The sequence below is a fragment of the Artemia franciscana genome, chromosome 2 (assembly GCF_032884065.1).
Source record: "Artemia franciscana chromosome 2, ASM3288406v1, whole genome shotgun sequence".
Taxonomy (NCBI): Eukaryota; Metazoa; Arthropoda; class Branchiopoda; order Anostraca; family Artemiidae; genus Artemia; species Artemia franciscana.
In genome coordinates this window covers 65182801-65209370 of record NC_088864.1, presented here as the reverse complement: position 1 = coordinate 65209370, position 26570 = coordinate 65182801, and the positions used below count along the sequence as shown (strand labels likewise).

General features: G+C 34.8%; 1 protein-coding gene across 1 annotated transcript in view; it reads right to left on the bottom strand.

Annotated features, from left to right (window-relative positions):
• Positions 1-15482: 15482 nt before the first annotated feature.
• Positions 15483-26570, bottom strand: part of LOC136043956 (transcription factor SOX-6-like) — a 146727-nt gene continuing 135639 nt past the window's right edge. Inside the window, exons 7-9 of the mRNA XM_065729031.1 lie at positions 22935-23183; positions 21501-21668; positions 15483-19432 (exon numbers count right to left, since the gene is read on the bottom strand). Coding sequence (XP_065585103.1) covers positions 19044-19432; positions 21501-21668; positions 22935-23183 — 806 coding nt within the window. The 3' untranslated portion in view covers positions 15483-19043. The remainder of the gene's footprint in view (positions 19433-21500; positions 21669-22934; positions 23184-26570) is intronic.

Below are 26570 nucleotides of genomic sequence, written 5' to 3'. Positions count from 1 at the left end.
TTACCGACTCTCCATTTGTCAATGGTGAAATTCCTCTAAAACTGGAATTGGCATTTGTAAAAAGTGCTAGTTCTATAGGATCGTGGACAAAATTTCCCCTCAAATTTTAAAATTTTTGGACTTTCCTCTCTGGTTTGTACAGTAAATAGAATCCCAACCTAAAATTTATCCTTTGGTAAATCCATTAGGACACTATGAATTAACACTGCAGCCCCTAGATCGAGATTCACAACTATTTGAAAATGGTGTAACTGATAGAATATTTGCAAAAACTAATGGCATCAGTGTATTGCACTTCATCTGGCACTCAAGATATGAGTATTGCGCGAACGACAAGTGTATGATTGGGGTGTACCTTTGCCGAGCCACTAGCTGAGAGTATTGCATTGGTCTCATTAAATCAATTTGAAACTTAATGGGAAAACTCCCCAGGGCAGTGTTCTACTAGAATTAGCGCCATAAACATGAATCAAATATGAATTTAATATGGATTCCTGCAGGTCCAAATACAAATCCTATTTTGTACCCTCGTATTTCCTTGAAAAAAAATAGTGGTAACACTACCATTATAATTGTTAATAGCAGTCCATCGTACGTAAAGACAGGTCATTGGCTATGCATCTTTCCAACTGCAAAGAATATAGATTTTTTTCGTCCTCTTGGTCTACCATACAGATTCTACACTCCACACAGCAATAAATTTATTGAAAGCAGTGGGAAAACTATCATTCAAAACCATAAAAGAGTGCAGGATTTCACGAGTAAAAGCTGTTCTTTTCATAAACTATTATACTTCATTTTCTGATTTGGCTATACTTAAAATGAATTTATCAATATTTACTTAGAGAACTCTCGCCTGTATGACTTCCAAGAGGGAAACACACTTTTATAACTGTATATTATTGCTTTCAGTGCCCTTTGAATAAATGTTCTAAAAATGTTCTTCTAATATATTGAAAATATATTAATAAAAAAACTTATATACATAAAAATGAATTTTTTCTCCTATTTAGATTTCTTCTTTTACGCATAGGAACTCTTGAGAACATCTAATGGCATCAGAGCATCTGAATTCACCGTATGTTTATATGCAAAGTGAGGGTCACATTTTCCAAAGCAAAATGTAACTTAACTCTTATTGTATCTTTTTATGATGTCATGATACTTTTTTCATCCATACTGCAAAATTTACGTGTTTCAACTTGCTTATTTGAAGCAATATCAGATAAAATGTTTTACTTTTTATAACGGTCAAATAAAATAAGTAGGCTTTTAATCATAGTAATCATTGTCTTCACAGCGATGACGTAGAAACAAAATTCTCTTGTTAGGCCAACAGTTGAAGCGTAGACCTGATTCTTCCTCCCAAAGCAATTTAAAGCCACGATGATACCAGTCTCGTTTAGGGTTCTTTCCAATCATACCGGGATAGGTATTCTCCACCTGATCACGTTTATCATAGTGACAATTGAAGCATGGGAATCCACTAGTGTGAGAGTCATAAATCTCTTCGATACAGGAATTACAGTCTTTAATTTTTATTGCATATCCTCTGTGCAATTTGCACGGATTGTATAATCTACACTTTTCATCATACTCGTCAACATTTGTACAATTCTCTCAGAACGACCAGCTGCCTAGTTTACAAATGCAAATTGGACATGTATTGAAAATTTTTTTAGTGTTGACTCTCATCACAAAAATGGAACTGACTTATGATCAATAAAGAGAGCGTTCTTTTCTAGTTCTAGAAAGGAGTAGTCAAGTGAAATCACAATTCAAATCAACTGAATCTGTTTGAACAGTATCTACTAAATTGTCAACTTATTTGTCGTTCTTCTGAAAAAATGTAGACTAAAAAATCATTTGGATAGAGCCTTAAATCACCCTTGAATTTATAAGGTAGTTTTCAAAAGCAAATACGCAATAACATTTTGTTTTGTTTCGATTAGTACGTCAGTAAATGGAGTAAATGAGTTTGGACCACAACTCATAAGCACCACACAATAATCCAAAGCCGGATATTTATCTTTCATAGTGCCATCAAGCATTCTTTAAGAAAATATTTTTTTGCACTGATAACTTTATAAAACAATCATTTAGCTTCGGGTATTTTTCCTAAATCCCCAGATTCCGCTTGATTTTATGTATCTTAAATCCATCCAATTTTTATCTAACACTATCACAGCTGTCTACAGGCTAACTAGCAAATTCAAACATTTTTTTTACTTATAGAATATTTCTAGAGAGAGAAGAGCGGTTACCTACTAAAAACATCTAACAAGAAGAAAAAAATTAGATTTAGGAGCATTTTCTTTCATAATTAAACAATTTATCACTCTTTTTCACATACTGATTCAACTTATTGTCCTCAATATGCTTCGTTATTGCATCTAAATTAGCTTGAAACCTGTGTATATGCATTATATCAAGTTTTTTATATATTGCATACAAGTCATCCCATTCAAGGCTTAGTCAAAATCCTCTTGTAATTTCTACTGCTACGTTTGGTACTCTTGTCTTTGTATCATTTCTGCTGCTGCTGCCAGCTCCACTATCTACTTCTAATAGTGTAAATAAACCACTTATTTTTGCTATTACATCTTGTCAAATAAAAACTAGATGGAAAAGAGTATTTTCAAACTTTTCTCACTCTGAACCCTGCTTTCGTACTATTATACAATACATTTAAAACCCAGCCTTATATTAGATATGATTGTTACGGCTGGTTGCCAGGGCCTCATGTAAGTATGCAAATGAGGTTGTCATGGAAGTATGCACATGAGATGTACCCTCTGTAGTATAGACAATCTAGTTGCTAGGGAAGGTCCATGAACGAATTTTGCCTGTTGGATTATGCAAATGAGGTTTAGGGTATATGCAATGATGTATAGGCTATAATATTTTAAATCGTCAGGCATTAGCATGGGAGAAGAGACCCACTACTACTGGGGAGTACTTTGGGCTAAAGGCTTAACCAAAGATTAAATTATAATTAGATAAGCTTCGCTCTGAAACATCTTTGGAAGAATGGCTACCCTGTATATAATACAACCTTAGTCAGATGAAAGCGGTTTTTTAACTAAAAAGTTAAAAGAAAAGTTAATAAAAGGATTTTAAGAAATGAAAAACGAAACCCTGGAAGAATGTCTTACGAATCATTGTGTAAAAAAAATTACACTTTGGAAAATGACTTCCACAAAATGGACGGGCCTAGTATGTAGAAATGGAATATCTTCAGTACACCTTTAATGTCATAAAACTTATACGACATTTCTCTTCCATTATCTATTTGAGAAAATGAAGAGTGTGGAAGGGAAAACCATACCAACAGGATGATTTAAAAAGCATAACAGGCATATCATGAAAGGTATAATGATCAAAAATTTACGCCGTCCTTGTAACAACACATGGATGATGCCCGTATTCAATCAATCATTGTTCCTCATTGTTTTCGTAGTTTGAGGAGGAAAAAGGATGAACGTGAAAGATTAAAAGTAAATGGCTTGGTGACACAGGTATTTTGTGACTGTTTTTTTTTTATATATATTTTTATTTTTCTTGTAACGTTAATAATGTTAGAAAATTTGGTTTCTGGTCAGAAACCGTGGGCCGTATCCAAGGCTGTATATGGGGAGGGGCGCCGCTGGTGGTTTACACGATTTTATTCCCTCCCCTGAAAGTTTTGTCTGACTCACAAGAACATAAGAAAAATGCATGTAAACATATTTCTGATGTTATTTTAAAGGTCTTATTGCATCTCCCGAACAAAGATTTCTTGTTTGGCATAATTTTTTGCGTGTCGGATTTTTTTCAATTTTTTTTTCGTGTCGAATTTCAATTTTTTTTTTTGTGTGTAGAACCTTTGGTACAAAGAAAGAAGAAAATCTTAAAAAAATAGGGTGACGAATTTTCGTTTTTTTTTTTTTTTTTTTTATTTCAAACAGTTCGTGGTAACGAAGTATAAGTAAGGAGCGACTCAGCTCAATAGTAACCGAAACTCTAACAAGCGGAATTTTAATATCAATAGATACATCAAAAGATTCAGCTTATTATGCTGACTCTAAATATATAATATTCATCAAGTTTAATGTTGCCCATCTGAAGTTACGAGCCTCGGAAAATGTGCCTGCTTTTGAAATAGGGAGAAATAACCCCTAAAATTAATGGAACCTAATGAAAATGATGATATAATTTTTTTTTTTGGGTGGGGGGTGATGTGCTTGGGGTGGATTTCTATAGGAAGAACTTTCCTTGAAGAGGCAACTCTCTGGGGGGAGTGAATATTCCAAGGGGAAATGTTACACTTGGGGGATTTGAAAACATTCTCTTTGCCAAATTTTTCCTGCGGAGATGTTCCGGGGGAAATATCCAGGACCTTTTCTCTGCGTTTTTTATTTCCGGGAAATCATTTCCACGGAAAGGGGTATTTCTGGAGTGATCAAGCAATTACTTAGAGCTGAAAGCCCTACTCAAATCAAAAAAAGGTAAGGAGAACTTTTTTGGCTAAACAGTCCCGCAAGCAATTTTAAAGGGAGGGGGATTACAAGCGAGGATGAAACTATCTGGAGGGAATTCAACAGGGGGGGGTGCACTTGACGTTGGATGAGATTTTCAAGGAGGAGTTTTCTGTGAGGAGGGGATATATTTCATAGACAGTGAGCCAGATTTACCGGCATTATTTGAAAAGGGAACAAAAATTATTTCGTATGTTAAGGGTTGGCCCCTCCTAAATACTTTGCTCTTTACTCTAAAGTTTGACTGTTTGTTCCAATTTTTTAAGAGCGTCTACCGAAACATGGGGGCTATTTAATTAGAATTGGAAGCTATTTTAAAAGTGCTAACGGTCTTAGCGTATGGAGCAAGGTATTGAGGAGGGGGCGACCCTTCATATAAGGAATAAATCTGCCAAACTAAATATGCAAAAATTTTTTTAATTTTTCATGTACGGTGAGTCAAATTTAAACCTCTATTAGTTGAAAAACGTTTACAAAGTAAATAAAAATAGTTTTTTAACTGAAAGTAAGGAGCAACATTAAACCTTAAAATGAACAGAAATTATTCTATATATGAAAGGGGCTTTCCTCTCCTCAACTCTTTTTCTCTTTACGCTAAAGTTTTTATTATTTTAAAAAGCAAAGTTGTGACAAACTTAGAGTTGAGTAAAACTTTAGCGTAAAGACCGAGGCGTTGAGAAGGGGACAGCCCCTTTCATATACGAAAAAATTTCTGTACCTTTTAAGATTTAATGTCGTTCCCTATTTTAAGTTAAAAAAAAACTAGTTTTTTTATTTAATGTAAGGTAAGAATGCTAGAACCTAGCATTCTAAAACTGGAACAACAAACGAAGGATTTGGAATCACTGTATTCAAAGGGCTTATTATTTTCAATTTTAACTAATTGAACAAATGTTTGAAGTTATTTTAGTTTTCTTCTATTTGTGTTTTCGAAAAATAGTTGAAAGAAAATAGAGGTTTGAAAAAAAACCTTATCTAGTGCTGTCTCATAAACTCAACTCAACTCTTAAAAATAAATTTTAATTAGAGTATCTATACTGTCGATGGTTTCTTATATATATATATATATATATATATATATATATATATATATATATATATATATATATATATATATATATATATATATATATATATATTGCTATTGATTGTTATGGTCCGTGTTAATGACAAAAATCTTCAAGGAATCCTGCGTTTTAAAACTATTTATATCAATACAAATCAAATCATGTTATTTAAATTACCAAGAAGAATTGAATTGGAAAACTCCCCTTCAAAGCCTCATACGGATGTTATAATGGAAGATAGGGGAATCAATGCAACTGGGAGGAAGGGTAAGAGAAAGGCCTAAAATTATCAAAGTTATCTTTTTGAAACGTTCCTAAAAATAAACTATTTGACAAAATGCTACTGACAAAATTATTTATGAAAAAAGTGTTAATAGAACCCGATATTTTAGTTCCACAGCAATAAAAGAAGATCAGCCTTATGAAATCTCATTGCCTTAATGGTATTATTAGTACAGACAGTGGGAGCACTGAAAATGTTAAAATGAATAGCCAAGGCCTAGGGATTAGGGTGTTTTTAAACAGTTGAAAAAGGTTTGTAAGAATAGGAACATTAGTCTGCAAACCAAGAATATAATATTGGGAATTACGGTAATGACAGCGGTCAAATATGGTTCTGAAGCATTGGCGTTCCAAAAGGCGGATGAAGATATGCAAGATGTTTTCCAGAGAAATTGCCTTTGGATTGTTCTGAGTACCCCGCTGACTGACTGTATTTCAAACAGTGGGCTGTAGAAAAAGTGCGGATCTATCCCGCTTTTTAGGACTGTAATGAGAGAAAGGTTGGAATGGCCCTTGGCACGTTCTGCGGATGAAGGATGACAGATTGCCTAAGATTATCCTTTTCAGCCAACCGTCAAGGGATAAATGAAAAGCAGGTTGTCCACGGTTGGGGTGGAAGGATGTCATACCACTTTTACTAATTACTCACCGCAGCATCTAGCCACCTGAGGCCAACACAGCTACACACGCTCCTGCTCCATCCAAAAATATTCAAAGCTTCCTTCTATATACCCACCCAGGAAGCTCCTATTTCCCTTCAATCTTTCTTTATAACATCCTGCTATATAGAAGGAATTTGGAGAGGTTTCGATCCTAAAAATATAGATATCATCCTTGATGTGATACTGATTCATACTTTCATCAAGTATGTAAATACAGCACTTCTTTGAGTCCGGCTGAGTTAACCTGAGTAGAAGGGGCCCTCCCAAAATAATTCCGATTCAACAGAGGTTTAACACATCCATATTAATGAGGCTAAAGTAGGATTTCAGGACTAATTTGAACCCCTGAAATCACATTGGTTAAATCTACTTTGAAATAATTCTGAGGTGAGCAAAGTACAACAGCTTTGTACCAACCATTTCCACGAAATATGAATAGGAGTTTTAAGGACATTTACTGAATAATCCTGGTTTGAAATAGGTGAAGCTTTCCGAATAGGATTGGTTAGATTGATGAATATTTGACCTATAAAACATCTTAACAATAATGCCGAGGAAATAAAACCTAGATACTATTAGATATAAGTAGACTTTCGAAGGCAATGCCGTTTTAACCTTGGCAGTGCCGATTACGACTGTGCCTCCGCGGTAAAAACTTTAATCTGCAGATTTGTATTAAGCCACAATATATTTAACACCTGGAATTTTTCTACTGCTAACAATTCACTGTAAGTTCAAGCTGCCTGAGCCCAGCACAGCTCTTCATAATTAGGGTTTAATTGGCAATGTATATAATGAGGCTCAAATTTGCATTTATTTAAAAATATTGCGTAGTAACTTAGTTTATAGTTAACTTTGTTGACTTAAGTGGTTGACTTTTGTTGTGGTGTGACGATTACGGTTTAAACTATTGACAAACGAGAAAATAGACTATGATTAATATAGCCATTGGTATCAAATTGATTTGCTCATCTTATTACTTTGAGTTCAGTTGAGTACCTTTTATAGGACAGTGTGTGCCACATAGGTGTCAGGTGCCACATAAATGTTTAAAACAAGCGTCCAGACAAGGTTTAACACGTATTGTAAAAGTTTTAATATACTAAAAAAGATTTACCTAAAAAAGCCCATAGATGCGTTATTTCTAGAGCTTTATGAATTGAAGTGGAGGGATCGCCCAATCTTGGCCACAAGGACCACATCTTGAGTATCATTTTTTCTTCCGTGCCAACCTTCTTTGTACTACTTGACATACAGTAAGCCAGGCGTAGCAGAATTCCCCCAGTGTTGGGCACGTGCCACATGGCGTATAATATTTTAAAAGCGGTCAACCCTTCGATTGAAACAGTTCAGAAGAGTCAATCAATGAAAAGTTGTGGCTTAAAAAATGTATAGAAAATTATATGTAAATAAAGACAACATTTCATATGACAACAGTCCGAAGAACATAAAATAATATTGATTTTGATTAACGACATACTCACAAAAACTTAACGGAATTATTTTATCGCTTGATCAGCATATTTTTGTTTGCAAGCTGTCACTTCGAATGACCTTTCAAATTATTTATGAAAAAGAAAAAGGTCCTAGACAGATAAAGGACAAAACTAGGGCAACCAAGGCTGTTACTAAAGTTGCGAGTAGACCCACGGAACATTGAGCTACTTCCAGTAAAATATGAGTATCAGAAGCATTTGAATGAATTATTCCTAACTTGGTAGTTTTTCATAACTCTTTTTTTTTCGTCACATGCAAAGGGGATCAGGAAGGGGGCTGTTAAAAGGAGGATTTTAAACTCAGTTGAAGAGTTTTCGATCATGGAGATTCCAGTTGTAGAGCTTTTATTGTTTCAAGCTATGAACTCTAGAATTGGCACTGAAATCACATTTTGGTACCATAAGGCATTTTATGATGGTGTTGTCATAACGAAACTATAAAAAGCGTCTAGGTGTGAGTATTAGGTTTCAAATGACCGTAAACACGTGTCTATGGTATTCTAGTGATATTCTCGTTTTAAGTCTCCCATAAATTTGTATCTACCCAAACCTTTTACTATTAAAATGATTTTTAATAATAGCTATCATTCCTGAATTCGTATTAACGACAGATTTTTCTTACAGTGGGTTTTTCAACGTGATTTCAAGGTTTTGGCTACTGTGGGCTGGGGATTTTCTCTATGCTAGTGTGTCATGCCTGAGATTCAAGAGTGTTCGGGCGCTGGGCATGAAAAGTTTTTATAACTTTCAAATTTATAGGACGGAACGATAAATTGTTGTTTTTCGGGGGGGGGGGCAAAAAAGAAATTTGCATTGAAGGAGCATAAAATAAGAAAAAAAAACACTTACATAAGAATTAACAAATAAATAGAGACCATCTTATTCGAATCAGATTTTATCACTTTTGACAAAGAGGGCTTAATTACTCCTAGTTATACTGTTGGTTTGAGGAAGATTAAAATAAATAGGTCTGATGTAAATATAAGCTAAGTCAAACAGGGTAGGGTTAAACGGGAATTGCGTTAAATTATGGTTGAATTGCACGGGGGTTCAGTTGAATGAGATTGAATTAAATAGGGGTTAAGTTACACAAGGATTAAATTACATGAAGTTGGTTTGAATGATACTGAGTTGAGCAGGGGTTCATTTAAATGGAGTTTGAGCCTACCAGTGATTGAGTTGTACGACGCTTCAATTAAAGGGGGGTTGAGTTGCACTAGGGCTTAGCTACACGGGGTTCAATTCAACGAGGGCTCAGTTGCACGAGGTAGAATTAAATAAGGGTTTAGATGGATGGGGTTCAGTCGAATGAGGGCTTGGTTAATGAGGGTTCGTTTAAACGAGGGTTGAGTTACCTTAACTTTCAGTTACATAGGCTCAGTCGCACAGGAATCACTTACACAGGGGTTTAGTTGCACGAAATTCAGTTACACGAGCGTTCAGTTGCAATGGAACCAAAGTAAACCAGCTAATTTAACTGTATTGAAGTTAACCTCATACCAATGTTTTTTTGTGTTTGTTTTTTTTCTAGTGCCAAAACTACTTGACACTACTTTCTTATTTTATGGTTGAATATTTCAACAGCCCAAGGGCTTAGAGTTCCAGTGCTTCCATGAGGATATTGAAGCACAAGTTTTAATTTGTTGCTGTGATTTGTTGATGTTCATGATTATCACATAGTGACAACCTACAAAAGAAAGTAAATAATTAAACAGTTCGTGGTAACGTGGTAAGGAGCGACCCAGCTCAATAGTAACCGAAAGTCTAAATAACAGAATTTTGATACCAACAGTTACATCTAAAGGATCGCATTTTAATGCTGATTTTAAATATATAAGTTTCATCAAGTTTAGTCTTACCGATCAAAGTTACGAGCCTGAAAAAATTTGCCTTATTTTAGAAAATAGGGGGAAAAAACCCTAAAAGTCAAAGAATCTTAACGTAACACCAAAAAAATCACACCATGAGATTCAGCGTATCAGAGAACCCTACTGTAGAAGTTTCAAGCTCCTATCTACAAAAATGTGGAATTTTGTATTTTTTGCCAGAAGATAGATTATGGATGCGTGTTTATTTGTTTGTTTGTTTTCTGTTTTTTTTTTTCCAGGAGTGATTGTATCGACTCAGTGGTCCTAGCATGTCGCAAGAGGTCTCATTCTAACGGAAATTAGAAGTTCTAGTGAGCTTCTTAAGTGACCAAAAGAATTGGAGGGCAACTAGGCCCCCTCCCACGCAATTTTTCCTCAAAGTCACACGATCAAAATTTTGAGATAGCTATTCTGTTCAGCTTGATCAAAAACCTAATAAATATGTCTTTTGGGACGACCTAATCCCCCACAGTCGCCTGGGCAGGGGCTGCAAGTTACAAAGTAACTTGCATCAGGAAGTGTACAGACGTTTTCAGGAGGACTTTTTCACGTAGGGGTAGGGGTGGGTTGGGATGGGGGCTACGTGGGATTGTCTTTCCATGGAGGAATTTATCATGAGGGAAGAGAATTTCCATGAAGGGGCACAGGATCTTCTAGCATTATTTAAAAAAAAAACAATGAGAAAATAAATATTTTTTTCACCTGGAAGTAATGAGTAGCATTAAAACTTAAAACGGACATAAAATATCATGTATATAAGGTAGTTCATCTCCTTCACAATGCCTCGCTCTTTATGCTAAAGTATTTTTAGTAATTTCAACTGTTTATTCTACGGCCTTTGTGATTCAGTGGTCATTCTTAAAGATTTGGGATCAAATTCAAGCTTTAATGTAAAGAGCGAGATATCGGCTAGGGGGCAAACCCCCTCATATACGTAGTAAAAATCCACAAATATAGAAGTTCGTTACTTAAATTAATTCATATGGTACGCATGTTTATTACTAACGAAAATGTTCGCAGAAAAAATAAAAAAATCTAGTTGCATTTTAAGTAACTGAAAATTGGAGGGAAACTAAGCCTCCTTCTCATCCCTTTTTTTATCGAAATCATCCAATCAAAACTATGAGAAAGCCATTTAGCAAAAAAATCTGCAAATTTTATTTTAATTATTCATGTGCGGTGAGCTAAAATCAAAACATGCATTAATTCAAAAACATACAGAAATTAAATAAAAAAAAACAAATTTTCTTACTGCAAGTAAGGAGCGACATTAAAACTTAAAACGAAGAGAAATTATTCCGTATATGAAAGGGGTTCTCCCTTCCGCAACGCCTCGCTCTTTACGCTAAAGTTTTTTATTGTTTTAAAAAGTATAGTTGTGACAAAGGATTAAACTTTAGCGTAAAGAGCGAGGCGTTGCAGAGGAGAAAACCCCTTTCATATATGGAATAATTTCCGTTCGTTTTTAGTTTTAGTGTCACTCCTTCCTTGGAATAAAAAAATCTTGTTTTTATTAATTTATTTAATCTTCATAACGTAGGACGACAAAACCCGTCGTCGACACATTCGTTTGATGTCGATACATCAAACACAACCGAAAGAGTCAATTTTTTTTATTTACCATTTCTATGAATGAATAGTCTGCATGATGTGTCAGGGTTCAAAGGCAATCAAGTTAAAGCAAAAACTGTTTATTCAAATCAAAGTTTGTAAAGAATACTGAAACTTTACTAATTTAAGAATTCAGAACTACAACAATAAATTGCACATTTAAGGAACGGCTGTGACTTTCACATGACCTTGTTGATTGTTGTTTTTCCAACAAACCGGGAGGGAGAGACACTACCTCTTCCCAATCTGCTTGATCTACCAATGTCTGAAGATCGCCTGTCGGTAAAAATAAAATAGCTTACTGATCTTTCAGGATTGCCTCAGTAAAATATTCCCCACCCACCCCCATTGTCAACAGTTTGTTTACAGCATTAAAATACTGAATACATCCTTCATTTTTCATCTGTTCTGCAACAATCCCAAGGCCCTTCGATATATTTCTTTTTGTCTCTGATCAATTCACTAGCCATCTTCATAATCCGAGAAGAATCCAAATTCTTCTCGTCCTTCATTAAAATTTCATTTTAACCCCTTGCTTTGACTGTGTGCCATATTGTTTGAAATTCACTATCTCAATCGACTGGGACGCTTCATTTTTTTAGATGCCAAGCAAGTGACATTTCAACTTGAAATGTTACTTGATTTGCATTTTAAAAACGGTGTTAATCTATTATGAGTTTACTATCAAGTCTATTTATCCATTAATTGTAAGTTAATCTGTCTTTACCGTATTTCTTTCTTTTTATAATAATGATTTCCTTTTTTTTTGCATTTCTCCACCATAGATTTGACGTCTTTGGGGTGGGGTAGGATGTCTTATGGCTGCCTTTGGGAAAGCTATTTTAGGGAGAAGGTTAGATTGTGTCTTGGTCTCCGCGTGGCTCAAGGACTCAATTACAGATGTTTAAAGTAAATAAAAAAAAAGATTATGGCCCTTTTTACCGCCCCATTTTTCGGGGTCTCCCAGCTAAGTGTTTTTTACACAGGTTAAGTCCCTTCCCCTGTAGAAACTGATAAAAGTTTCAATTCGATCAAATAAACAGCTGATCGTCATATTTGCAGGTCCTTCAATGCCCGTCCCCTTTAAAAATTTAGGATCCCTTTGCCCTAGGGCCTTACGGATGTAAACTTCAAGCCATGCGATTTATTTCTTATTCAGTCCAATTTTTTCATTTTTTTTGTGCACTGGTCCAATTCCTTGGTCCAAAGAAATTCAGGCTATAAATTTCAAGTCCATCGGAAAAAAACTGTCAATTTTTTGGGTCTCATTCTAGGGGGCCTATACTACTACTACTACTACTAACAACTCACCGCAGCACCAAGCCTCCTGGGGCAGACACAGCTACGCACGCTCCTCCTTCATCCCAATCTATTTAAAGCCCCCTCTTTAAACCCTCCCAGGAAGTTCCCATTTCCTTTAAATATTTTTTTATGACATCCTTCCATCCCTAACGAGGACGACCTGCTTTCCGCTTAGCCTTAGACGGTTGGCAAAAATGACAATCTTTGGCAATCTGCCATCCTTCATTCGCAGAAAGTGCCCTGGACATTTCAACCTGTCTTTGATTATAGCCCTAGAAAGCGGGATTGAACCACCTTTTTCGTACAGCCTACAGTTTGAAATACGGTCAGTCAGCCGGGTACCCAGAACAATCCGTAGGCAATTTCTCCGGAAAACATCTAGCAAAACTTCATCCGCTTTTTGGAGCGCTAATGCTTCAGAGCCATATTTGACCACTGCCATCACTATACCTTCCAATATTCTAATTTTGGTTTGCAGACTTATCTTCCTATTCTTCCAAACTTTTTTTAACTGTGAAAAAAAGCCCTGGGCCTCGGGTATTCTACTTTTAACATCTTCACTGCTCCCACCGTCTTTACTAATAATACTACACCTGACTCATTTCTTTGAACATTGATCCCTTTTCCCATCTTAGAGCCAAAACCTTTTCGGTCAACTGCTGAACTTCATAACACACGCCCTCCGTATAAAATTTGAAATCCCCTCCGTCGTATTGTTTTCTCACCTTTTCTCAGTTTGATTTTTGGGGATCCATATACCCAATTTAATTTTCAAGCCGTCGTTAAATAAACTCTGACCTTTCTTAACCCATTTTTAGGGCTGCAATACCATCAACCTTTAATTTGTGAATTAAAATTCTCTTGGCCCGGTAAATTTCAATTATAAGTTTCAAGCTGTCCAGAAAAGTTATTCCCCAGAGGCTATTGCTTTTTTTGTGGCTTCATTTTGAGACATTAAATTTCTTTTTGTTGGCATTAATATCTTAAAGATCTACAGATTTAAGTTGATAAAGAAATGGCTTTTGCCCAATTTTAGGCCCTTTTTTTGTATGTATGGGGGGGCAAGCCCTGATCTTATCCTTTTTAGATGTAGGGCTCTTTGGGCTGGAACTTACAAAGGTAAGTTTCAAATCGGTTGGATTTTTTTATGGCCACTCACACAAGTTTTCCTTGTGCATTGGGGGCTTTGTCCAAGAATATAAGTCTGAGGCAGATAAGAAAAAATAGCCCTTGGCACATTTTTGGTTCCATTTCTTTGGGAGGAGGGGCTCTGCTCAGATAAAATTTCTTTTGTGCATGGCAATGACATTTTGTTTAATGGTTGTTATAGGGTACTCGCTTAAAATCATTACTCAATAGCATGCGGTTTTCTTCTGACAAAAATTCCTGTGGCACAGCAAAAATGACAAAATCGGTACTTTTCTGAGGTGTGATCTCTTAAGTTATCAAGAAAAAAAAATCTTCAAAATCGTATTTATGTTTAAATGAACCCTTTTCCCATAAGCTATAATCGATGATTCAGTGCAATAGTCTTAGGAGGGGAAAAAAATACTAACCCGTGACTATCTTTTTCGGTCATGCAAATACTCTTTTTTAAACTCAAACAAATTCAGATAACCAGTGTTTATTTTTTATTTGCCAACTTATTATTTCTTTTAACTACATGGTTCAAAATGTTGCCCCATTTTTGGTGGTGATTACGCTTCTTTGTTTTAATATTTGCAAATTGTCTTATGTTACGAACAGCCCCCCCCCCCCCCCGACTAAGATATATCTTCCCAAAACCTTTTTTAATAGGGGAGGAACTTTGAATGCCAACGAAAACTTTCAGGCTGTTATGTGTATTTTTTAAGGGGGATACGTCTCAAACCATTCTTCATTTGTAAAAGGTATGCATATGAAGGTTATCTTTTAGTCCGAACTCAAAACATTGCTACAATAAGATGGAAATTACCCTCTTATCACCCATACTGAGCCATTATTCCAAATATATTCCTCCAAATAACAAGATGTTAGATATGAGGTAAATCCTCATCCATATTGATTTGAAGAGCATTTCATGAAAATTTGGTCATACAAATTTATCTTTTGAGGCCTTTCTTCCCATAAAAGGATCTACAGACAGCCTCCACCTCCAAATAGTAGGTGTACAACTACACAATAGTCTAGCTTTTAATTGTACTGCAAACACATCCTATATAATAACCGCTTACCGTTTCTGCAATACATAAAGGTTTAGGGACTAGTGCGCCATTAGGAACTTATTAGGAACTATACCCTACCACCTCGAAATGAAATCTTACATACCCACCTGTTTTTAAAATTGTCATCATTAGTCAATTACGTCCTCCTTCTTCCCTCTTCGCCTTGGGTGTCCAAAAGATACGAAGTTTTTTATTTGTTTGGCTTTCTCTAAAGTGCTAGGACTTTTACATTTTCTTTAATCGTATAAAACTGAATAATAATTAGTCCAGTTAAAAAGAACATAATTTATTTCATTTGAGTTTTAGGCTACTGTTTTCCTAATAACGATTTACTTTAATATTTCCAGAATAACAGGGGGAGATTCCCTTCCAAAATTGATCTAAAAAAGTAAAAATGCCATATTATCTGGCTTAGACTCCCTAAAGACTCCCAAAATTACACTCTTTGAAAAAAAGGAAGTAACAAAAGCTGAAACGCTGCGCAAAAGGTTTATTTTTTTTAAAACTCAAAACAATAATATGGAACATATATACAAAGAAAAAGAGATAACACAATCTATACAATAATACATAGCTCCACTGATATATAAAACTAATAACCAAACCTTTTCAAACATTTCTTTCACCTTCCAGTAAAATCAAAAACTTAACATTTTGTGATATTCAAATAAGTGGTAATTACAACTTTGTGATAAAATATTGAAGATAATTAAAAACTTATAGTTTAATGATTGATGCATTAATTGGGTATTCCAAATTGTTCTTAATCTGGTAGGCAATGTTTGTACTGAAGTTAAACTAGTACAGTTAAAGCAGAATTTCTTTCTCAAGTAATCTGAATAAGTCCGTTCTTGTATAGTTAATCATGTTGATGATGACTAAAGTGTCCTCTTGAAAACCTGTCCAGTTGAAAGCTACAAAGGCTCATCAGAATATGACTCTAAATTATTACTTTAAATTTGAGTTTGAAGAAAGATCCTTTGAAACTAGCTATGAAAAAATAATTTTTATGATTTAATTGCTAATCAAACATCGGGTTGTTCGCAAAGCTGATCTGGAATTAGCACCGTCATTGGCACTGAACTGCATTCTCGTTTAAGATCCAGCACAGCGGCACAAACTTACGAAAATGTAGGGAGGTATAAAAAAAAAGTAGAAAAAATTTAAAATAAATCAAAAGTTGATTTATATTCATTTTTCTTACGTTGTTACGAGTCATACACAAATTTCGGGGGGGGGGGGATCAAACCCCCTAAACCCTCCCAGTGGATATGGCCTTGGGGTGGGGAATGTTTTCTATAATGAAAAAAAACTAAATTCCAGTATGGTACATTTTGGTCTTTTCCGGTTTATTTTCCCAAGAAAATAGCCCGAAGGATCTTTCAAAATTTAGTGGGAGGGGGCAATTGCCCGTGTCCTATTCCTTCCATTTTAAGCTCCTGATTCAGCAATTTAGGAAATATGAAATAGACAGAGAATAATTTCTTGAAAAGGTATAAAAAAAACAGAAAAAGATGGACTTCTTTCCTTTTAAGTAGCTACTTTGTGAAAATTCTTTGGATTTAGCCCCCCCCCCCCAAAAAAAAGTTTTTTAGCGTCAATCCTAAGGGGTTACTGATAGATGAAAGAGATGTTTTTTAAATATAACTAAAGTATTAACTGACTATCGGAGATCCAGACGAAATATATAAAAAAACAACAATAAAGAATATAGCTGCCTAAAGAGCATTTTTTTTTTCTGCAGAAAAACATAATAAAAGCATGTACTAGTAAGGATCGATTTATAATGAAGATTCTCTTAGCCATAGCAATAAAAATATAGAAGATGATAATATTATTTTTAAACACCATTTGTATATATTGTAATAACTGCATATTATAATACGCAAAAATTGCGAAATATATTTTTAAATTCCTGATGCAGCAAAAACACTGATTTGTTTTTTTTTAGTAAATCGATTGTAATAATATCTATAAAAACAAATATTCACACTTGTTTTTAAACAATTAAAAAGGTATGTACTTGACATTTTAAAAAAGCGTTTATTAACTCTAAGTGATAAAATCAAAAATTCACGCACAGGAATGACTTTAGGTGTTTTAAATCTCTGTGGTGGAGGGAGTTCGTCAAAAATTCAAAAAGAGGGACTTTCTTCGAAAGATATATACATTTGGACGGTTAGGGGAAGGGGGTAGGCTTGAAAGACCCGCCAATGTAATCAAAACTATAGAAATTACTAAAAACTGGCTAAGTTCCAAGAACGATAGGCTACGTAATGTTTCTTTTCCCTTGTTTCTGATCGAAATACGACACACAGAGCTAAAGCTATCTTTAAAATAAGTTATTATTTACTCAAGCAAAATTCACATCAGTCATGTACGCCAAAACCAATTGGATGATGGAGTATGTGAACTTAAAGCAATTAAGAAATAGGGTGATGAGGTGAAAAACTAAGAAAATAGAAACTTAATCGGATAATTTTGAGTTTTTTGAAGAGGAGTGGTTGAGGCCCCTATAATCCTGTTCACAGGTGCCTTATCTGGACAATATTTTGACAATACAAATAGAGATCAAGACTATTACAAAAATATTTCATTTCATAAATACAACTTTTCAGTCTCTATTTTATAGGTTGAAATTTATTACAAAAAAAAGTTGTTCAAAAGAGATAAAAATTAAAAACTAAAATAATTGGAAACATAACTTATTTTTTCCTTCCGCTAGAACGTTTAACATGATTTCCTATTTCTGGGAGAAGGCTGTTTGGTAGCGCAGCCTACCAAGATTTGATAGCGCAGCCTACCACTATGTAAGCAGCAATGAAAATCCATATTGTTATTTTTTTCTAATTATTACAGGGAAGGTTGATTGGGCTTAAACTAGACTTCAGAACTTAAAAATTAAGTTTAGATACTTATCATAAAAAGATAAAATATACAAAACAGTCTTAATGATTTTTGTCCCGGATTCACGGAATATTTTATATTGATTTTCAAAACAAATATAAGAATTAAATAATAAATAAGGAAGTGTTGCTTTTATTATTTCTGCAGAAGAAATCTTAATGCAGCATACAGAGATTGATCTTCATTGCGTAAAACTAATACCTGACCAACGAAGTAAAGTTATGCCTCTAGTACTTTTTTCATTATTCACTCTATTGGGGTAATGGCAATTAGAGTAAGGGTAGCTGGGAAAACTATATTGAAATAAAAAAAAAACGCAAAGGATTGGGCCTCAAAGGAAGTATATATTTCCAATTCTCTTGTATTTCTAACTCTCTTTGTCCGTATCTTTGCATTTTTGAGAGGAAGGAGGAATAAAAAATAATCTAAGAATTTTATACAAAACAATTGAAATAATACGACACATCTTTAAACTTTTGAGATTTCGTTGAGAATGACTCCCCCGGGAAAAACCTCCTCGTAACTATCAGTTACTACACTTCTACATAATTTAAGATCTATCTACCACCAACCACTCGGGTAAACCAGACTACGGCTCACGCAAGCAGAACAATAAATGGAGAGGGTGGAAAATCACCGTGTTTATTCCCAAATATTTTCTGACGGATGGTAAACCCTTCCCCTATCCCACATAAAATCATTTATAACTATGACTATTTACTCTTCTGCACAATTTAAGCTCTATCCCTTACCCTTTGGCCATCTAGTTTCGGCAAGGATGGACAACCTCTTGTTTATTTCCAAATATTCCTGTTATTATTGGAAAATATCCAAACATTCATATTATTATTATATTCATTGAACAGTTAAATCTAATTTTTGGTTATGTAGCTATTTATTCTTCTCGGACTAAAAACAAAAGAAACCGTTAAATATAAAAACGACAGATGTCAAATTATTTAACAAATCACAGGTAAAAATAAAGCACGAACAACGGAGAATAAAATAAAACTCATTCAGAGTAGCAAACAAAGTCTTTGACATGCGACTAGCTGAGATGACTTTTTGGCAAGTAAAAAATAGTTTTTGTGTCTCACCAAAAAGAATAATTAGGAACGGCCATACTTTCACCTGAGTAAACCCATTTTTCTCAGATTATCAATATGTTGTTGCTGTTTAGCTTCGTCATGTTCATTACCAGAATCACAATCATCAGAGTCCGAGCATGAGAAACTTTGTTCACCGTTTGAAAAAGCACTACTTGTGTGGCCACTTTCAGGATGGTCCATACCTCCTGTGTCACGGCACCACAGTTGTCGCATTTCTTGTCGCCTTTGTCGCATCAAGACTTTATATTCGGATATGCGTAACTTTTTACCGTCCACAATGCACGTTCTTTTGGGTCGGGGTCTATATCTGTAGTCAGGGTGTTTTTCCATATGTAGTTTAGACAGCCTGGATTGTTCCTCATAGTAAGGCTGCTTTTCTGTATTTGACATGGATTTCCATCGCGCTCCTATAAGAATTTTTTTTATATCATCTTATTTTTTGCCTTTTTTTCTTAATAGTCAATATGATTTTCGGTAAAAATATTTACTACTTTTACAAAAAGTGGAAATTGTCGAACGGCAGGCATAAGAAAAACAATAGTATATGCTTATTCACATATCCATAAATGTTTCTCGGAAAGGGGGAGGGAGAACAATAAAAGAGCATATTTTTTAAAAATTTTAATAAGCTGTGCTCAAAAATTTAAGAAATTAGATTTTTCTTTGGAGGAGGGCAGACCCCACTGCTCTTTCTATGCATACGTTCCTACGTATGCTCTTTTGTGGGTATCAGAAATCTACGGCTGGCAACCTAAGCCTACTGCCGGTATAAAGAGACATAATCACTCACAAGATGACTTGAGGTATCCTTTGTGTAACGTTCACGATTGTTTTCAGATTTATGGAAATGGTGCATATATGTATCATGAAAAGAGAAATCACCAATGCAACAGCACAAACACACACACACACACAAAAAAAAAAGACAGAAGGAGAAAAGGAAGACTGTTTTCCTAAATTAGTGACTAATATAGACCAGCACTTGAATGAGGCCTTAACCCTACTCATCCATACAATCACATAGGTCAAACAGCATGTAAATTACTTATTGTGGAACAAAGCAAATTATGAGGATTAGAAAATAGAATAACAATCGCTGAGACTTAGCCCCAAGACCTCCTGGGTTGGCAATCGTAGTTCAGCAATATGATTGACCGCCTAGTTATCAGGAGGGCATAGACTCGAGCCTCACTTACATCTTTTTTATATTTATTTTATATATAAGTTATTTATGCAATGAAATTATGCAAATTTTTTGGTAAAAATTATTTGTTACGTGTGCCGCAAATTCAGTTATGTATTCTATAAACTTGTATAGTGGATCCAGCTATGCTTGGCAGTTATCCAGCGTCGCGTCTTGGTATATTTGCATATTTCTTGTCACTAGAAATTTTCGTATATTAAATTGATTTAAATTCAGATAGTAATTCTCATTTATAATCAATTTTGTTATAATAAAAATTAAATGTCTGTTGAAAACCTGTATAATGACGTTATAAAAAGAATAAAAGAAATTATGAAATGACTTAAAAACAGCTAAAAGGGACGAGCGAAAAATGAACAATGAAAGATAATTGCAGTGATAAAATTAGCCTGTTACATTTTTTTGGAATTGTGTCTTTTGAAACGTCGTCGTTGATTGGTTAATATGCTGTTTATGTTCATTTAGAATTAGACTGCCTTCTCACTCTCTCTGTAATATTCTTGAACTTGAATGATGAGTTTTCAAGGGATAAACAAATAAACAGACTGGTTAAGATTTGCGTTTAAGAACTAGGGATTTTTGAGCAACTTGGCTATAACTGTAATAAATAGAAGGCGGATGAAAATGTAGAGTTAACTGCTATGAATGGAAGGAGATCATTTTCTTATATCATTTGTTCCTTTTATCTTTTGTGCGTACTCTCTCTTTCTCTCTCTCCCTCTCTCCATCCCTCTCTCCCTCTGTCTCTATCCACTTCGAAGTAATGAATAATCAAACGAATGAAATAACTTTTTCGTCCAAGAACTTTTGAAATTTTTTGCTAAAAAAAGGCTAATTAATTAAGCTAATTTTTAGCTAAAAAGTCTAAAAAGGCTTGAAAGAGACACTTGAGCAGTTGTCCCCAAAACCAAAATTTTCCTCAACTATTACGATTTTTCTTGTAATTTATTAAACTGTCCATGCAATTCACCTGGGTTTTATGTTAAAATTTATTAAAGCACGTCAAAATTTGTACTCTAAGAAGTACCCGACTATATACATAACCAAAATATCTGTTTCTTTTACGTTTCGTACGTATCCTCTCCATCTCTCTCTTTCTCTCTCTCTCTCTCTCTCTCTCTCTCTCTATCTCTATCTCTAATCTATCTATTCTAGGCTTTAAAGGTAGTAAATAAGGAAACAAACGAATTAACTGTTTCCCCAATAAATAGAAATGTTTGAGCTTTAAGAAGCACCCGACTATTGCCATAACAAATAGTAGCACTTCTTACCTAGAATCTTAGAAATATTTGAATTATGCATATCTGGGCATGCTTTTAAAATTTTTCTCCTCTCGTCTTTTGCCCACACCATGAAAGCGTTCATTGGTCTTTTGATATGAGGTTTACCGTCTGCTTCGCGTCTTCCTTGACGTATAATTTTGGCTCCATACATCTTCCCTAGAAAAGGCAATGAAAACTGTTTTTATACACTAATAAGGATTAAGGGGGAAGCTAGGGGCACTTGCCCACCTATATATTTTTTCAATGCCTTTTTTTATTTTACAAATTAAAAACAATGAAAATTGTTGCAGAGCTTTAATCACACAACTTTATAACTCCATTTAGCAATTTTAAGCTGTAACTCTAAACACTCAAAACTTTTAAACCGACCAAAATCTTAGTTTACGTGCCAAGAGTGCTAATTGGAGCTAGAGAGAAGGGTAGACAATGACTCCTACAGATTTCAAAAATCAGAGAAACCACGTGTTCTCATAAAAAAGGAAAAAAAAATGCTCCCATTCCTAGATTTTTTTTTGTATCTTAATTTAAAACAAAAAAAAAACAAATCCTTGCTCCTCTCTCCTACAGTTTTGTCAATTGACATTACTCTGCTAGATAAGAGTTATAATTTATAATATAGAGTTATAGATAAGAGTTATATAGTTATAAAGTATGCAATATAGAGTTATAATTGGTATAACTCTATTTAATATTGTTCTGAAAACAATTTTAATATTAAATTTAAAAAGCATTTTTCAATAAAAGTAAACGATGACAATAAAACTCAAAACAAACAAAACTTTCGTGCATACGAGGGGATGCCATCTGACCCTTCTCTTTAATATAAAATTTTATATTTTTCTACCAGTACTTCAAAAACAAATGTCTTAAGGCAAGAGTAATCCTTTGGTAAATCTCCCCCCCCCCGAAACAAAAATCCTGGATAAGACCCTGGACATGAGCAAGAAATATCCATTACCCATACCCTCACTAAATGCTTCCTGCTTTCTCCAAGTGCTATAAAATTATCCATCCCTGATAATATATTATTAAGTTTCCTCGCTATTTAAACCCCGTTGAATTAATATTATATTCCCAGACCTCTAGGGATGTCGTTTTGGGGAGGCAATGGGGAGCGATTGGCTAGGTTTTTAACCTATTTTCGATATTTACAACATAATTTATCCTAAATTACCGTAATCTAACTTAACCTAAACTAACATAATCCAAACTTATGTAACTTTACCTTTTACCATCATAGCTTGAATAAGACTGAAAAAGCTGACTCACAAAGCTAATTGAATCCAAGCAGAGAAAAAGGAATTCCAGACATTGACTGGGGAATGTCGACGTAAACCAGATTTCGGACATTCACAGTAACATATATATTATATGTACAAATAAAATGCTTGGGACACTATAAGAAAAAATGTGTATATTTACCGGATGAAACAACATCTAAAGACTCCTCTGCTTTTCGATGTGACTCCAGATCGTCACTTCTGTCATGAAAATTCTGCTGCATAGCAGGGTTTGCAGCAGGGTGGAAAGGATATTGCGGTGTTGAATGCTCCAACGGCCGCGATAGTCCAGGGAGATAAAACCCAGGTAGTGAAGGGAATCTTGGATCAGACATCCCAGGAAGAAGGCCTGGATGTGTTGTATCAAATGGACTGGGAATATTCAATTTTCCTGGAAGAGAATGAACTGTAAGTGAACGTACATAATGAAACAACCGTATATTACGACTTTGAATCCGCATACGCCACCCAAAATAAAGCAGGTTCCGGTAATAGATAATACCTTCGGGAGATTTCTCATGCGTCTAAATTTTGAGTGGTTATTGTTTACTAAGCATTTATCCTTCTTTCACTTACTTTAACTAACAACTTTTTGAGTTGAAATGGAATAGATATAGGCATCAAGCCATGGCTAATTGTGGAAAAAGCCAAGACAGATAGTCCAATTGAGTGAGAAGCAAATTTGGCATTAATTCCACCCCCACCCCCTTAGTAGGATTATATCAAAAGGAGCTTAGTTCATTGTTAATAGATATGATGAGAGGTAAACAAGGGACGCTTACCTATGGTCTTAAGCAGGTTGAACCAAGAATTTAAAATTGAAACATGAGACCGTTAATTTAACCTAGAATCAGAGGCAGACAAGCGTCCAAAGTCAAAATGGGGCCAGCACCGAGCCACCTGAGGTCAACAAAAGTATGCAAGCTCCTCCTTCACCCCAATCCATCCATACCAATTTATATCTTTCTATGCCTCATATTTAGAGACAAACCCTAGTTCTAACTATTTCAAAGAGATGGGACTCATTTAGCATACATTTTGCAGTAAGTTGTATACATATAACACATAGCGTACATATCACATTTACCGCCCGAAGAGGAACATATTCCCGATATACAGAGGGTCTTAGAGGAGGTTTAACCTATTTTGATTTTGGGTGTTTTCCGTATACGGGCCACATATTTCTCTTCTAATGTCAATTATTGCAAGAAAAGCACTAGATAGCTAGAATCTAGAACTAGATCTCAGCAAAGTTGAAGCTCGAAGGTTTTTTAGTTCTTTCATAGCTATAAGGCAGCTTATTATTTTAATCAAACGGCCGTTGTATTTCAAGAGTCATTCTTAAATGTTTGAGACAAAAAGTTAAAAAATGTTTGGGACAAAAAGATTGAGGCATTGACGAGGGGGAAAACCCCCTAATACGTAATAATTTCTGTTTGTTCTTAGGTTTCAATGCTGCTCCTTACTTTCAGTTGAATTTTTTTTTTTATTTAATATAGGTACGGCTGACAATTCAAAATATCCTTCCGAAATCTCTTATGACTTAGTATCTTCAAAGTTATGATGCAAGATTACAGTATGAAAAAATCAGGTGGAAATTTTTTCAGTAGATATTGAATTTAATAACTCAATTTTTTTAGATTAGTATGATGTAAAAGCCTCCCAGAGCTCGCTTGGATGAGTTTACTGCTGGATTTAATCAGCTCCTTGATTCCTGAATGATATTAGTCATATTGTGATAGGGAATTTTAACTTACTGGATCTATCTCGTCAATTAAATAAAAAAATAAGTTTTTTTTTAACTGAAAGTAAAAAGCGGAACTAAAATTTAAAATGAACAGAAATTATTCCGTATATGACAGGGGCTGTCCCCTCCTCAACGCTCGCTCTTTACGCTAAAGTTCAAATTTTGTTCCAATTCTTTACGAATGACCCCTGAATCACAAAGGCCGTCTAATTAGAATAAATAACACCTTTGAAATTAATAGAAATACCTTAGCGTAAAAAGCGAAGTATTTTGGAGGGGACCAACCTCCTCATATCCGTAATAATTTCTGTGCGTTTTGAGATTTAATGTTGCTCCTTATTTTCAGTTGGAAAAACTTGTTTTTTTCATTTAATTTCTGATTTTTTTTTTAAATAATGCTGGAAAATCCAGTGCCCCCTTCACTGAAATTCTCTTCCCTTAGGAAAAGTTCTTCCATGGAAAGATCCTCCCCCGTATTTCGGTCACTTAAAAAGGGACCATGAACTGTTGGAAAACGTTACCATGAACTGTTTGAAAATGGTGATTTCTTAAATTTTTATAATAGCAAATGATTTATATCCACTTGTGAATATTCCAAGTAGAATCACAAGTCAATCTGCAGCGATTATTGATAATGTATGTGCTCGTTCAATTGAATCAAATCGAAGTTTTTCTGATGTGATCAAGTTTCCTGGGTCTGGTCATCTTCCACTGCCAGCTGTTATCTGTTGTAGTGTTAAAAGAGTCCAGAAAAAAAAAATCAGGTTACAAAAAAAGAAAGTCTCCTTAAGTTTTCAGAAGAAGTGAGTGTAATAGACTGGAGTCAATTGTTTGAAGAGAAAGAATGCCCTACTAAAGCCCTGGATTGCCTGGTGAAAGTCATTAGCCCTATTTACGAAAGAACGTGTCCAATAAAAGTTTTTAAATCAAAGAAGCTTGTTCCCCGTAAACCATGGATAACAGAGGAGATAACTGACCAAATAAAATTAAGAAATAGGGTTTTTTAAATATATTTGGATTCTGAAAGTGATGATTATTTTATTTTATTTACAAAGCAAAGAAATCTGGTGAATAAACTGAGAAAAAAGCAATGTCTGCTTATTATGGAAATAAGTTGGAGGAAAGTAAAGGTAATATAAAAGAAACATGGAATATTTTAAATGAGATCATGGGTGATAATGAAAAAGAGACCACGACAAACGTAAATTTGGAAGGATGTAACCGTGGTGACTCAGCCGAAATCGTAAATAAGTTTGCTATTTTTTTCTCGAATATTGGTTCCAAGGTGCAATCTAATGTTGGCAATAAATATAATCAAATGAACTGCAATACTATCAATAACGTCCGTGGTGAAAAATTAAATATGGAATTTCAGCCGAGCACGAGCGATGATGTGCGTAAGTTGTGCAATCACTTAAGTCTAACTCTGCCGGTATTGATGGTTTGTCCCTTAGAGCTCTTAAAGTAATTTTAGGATGTATTCTTCACTGTCTAATTTTTGTAATCAATCTTTCCCCAGAAAAGGAAAGTTCTCCGGTGCAGTTTAAAGTGGCGAAGGTCATTCCATTTCACAAAGGTGGTCGCAAGGCAGATATAGAAAACTGACGACACATGTAAATTCTACCTATCTATTCAAAGATACTGAAATGGTGTACAAACAGTGTGAAGACACAGTTTAGGTTTCGTAAGCCCTACTGTTCCATGACGCTCACCTTACAACACCTAGCTCAAAGTGCTAACTATGCATTAAACTCGGGTAACGTACCTGTCTATTTTCATTTACATTAGAAAATCGTTTGACAGGGTTTACTACCAAGTATTGCTTCATCGAATGAGAAGTCTTGGAATAAATAGAGTTTGTCTAAGATGGTTTGAAAGCTATCTGTACGGTAAGTCCCTTAAAGTTATTAAAATGTGTGTGCCTCAGGGCTCTGCGGTAGGCCCTTTACTTTATCTAGTTTACGTGGACATGAAGTGCTTTTATTTGCAGGATGCATGTATTACTTCTTTTGCGGATGACACTGCGCTAAC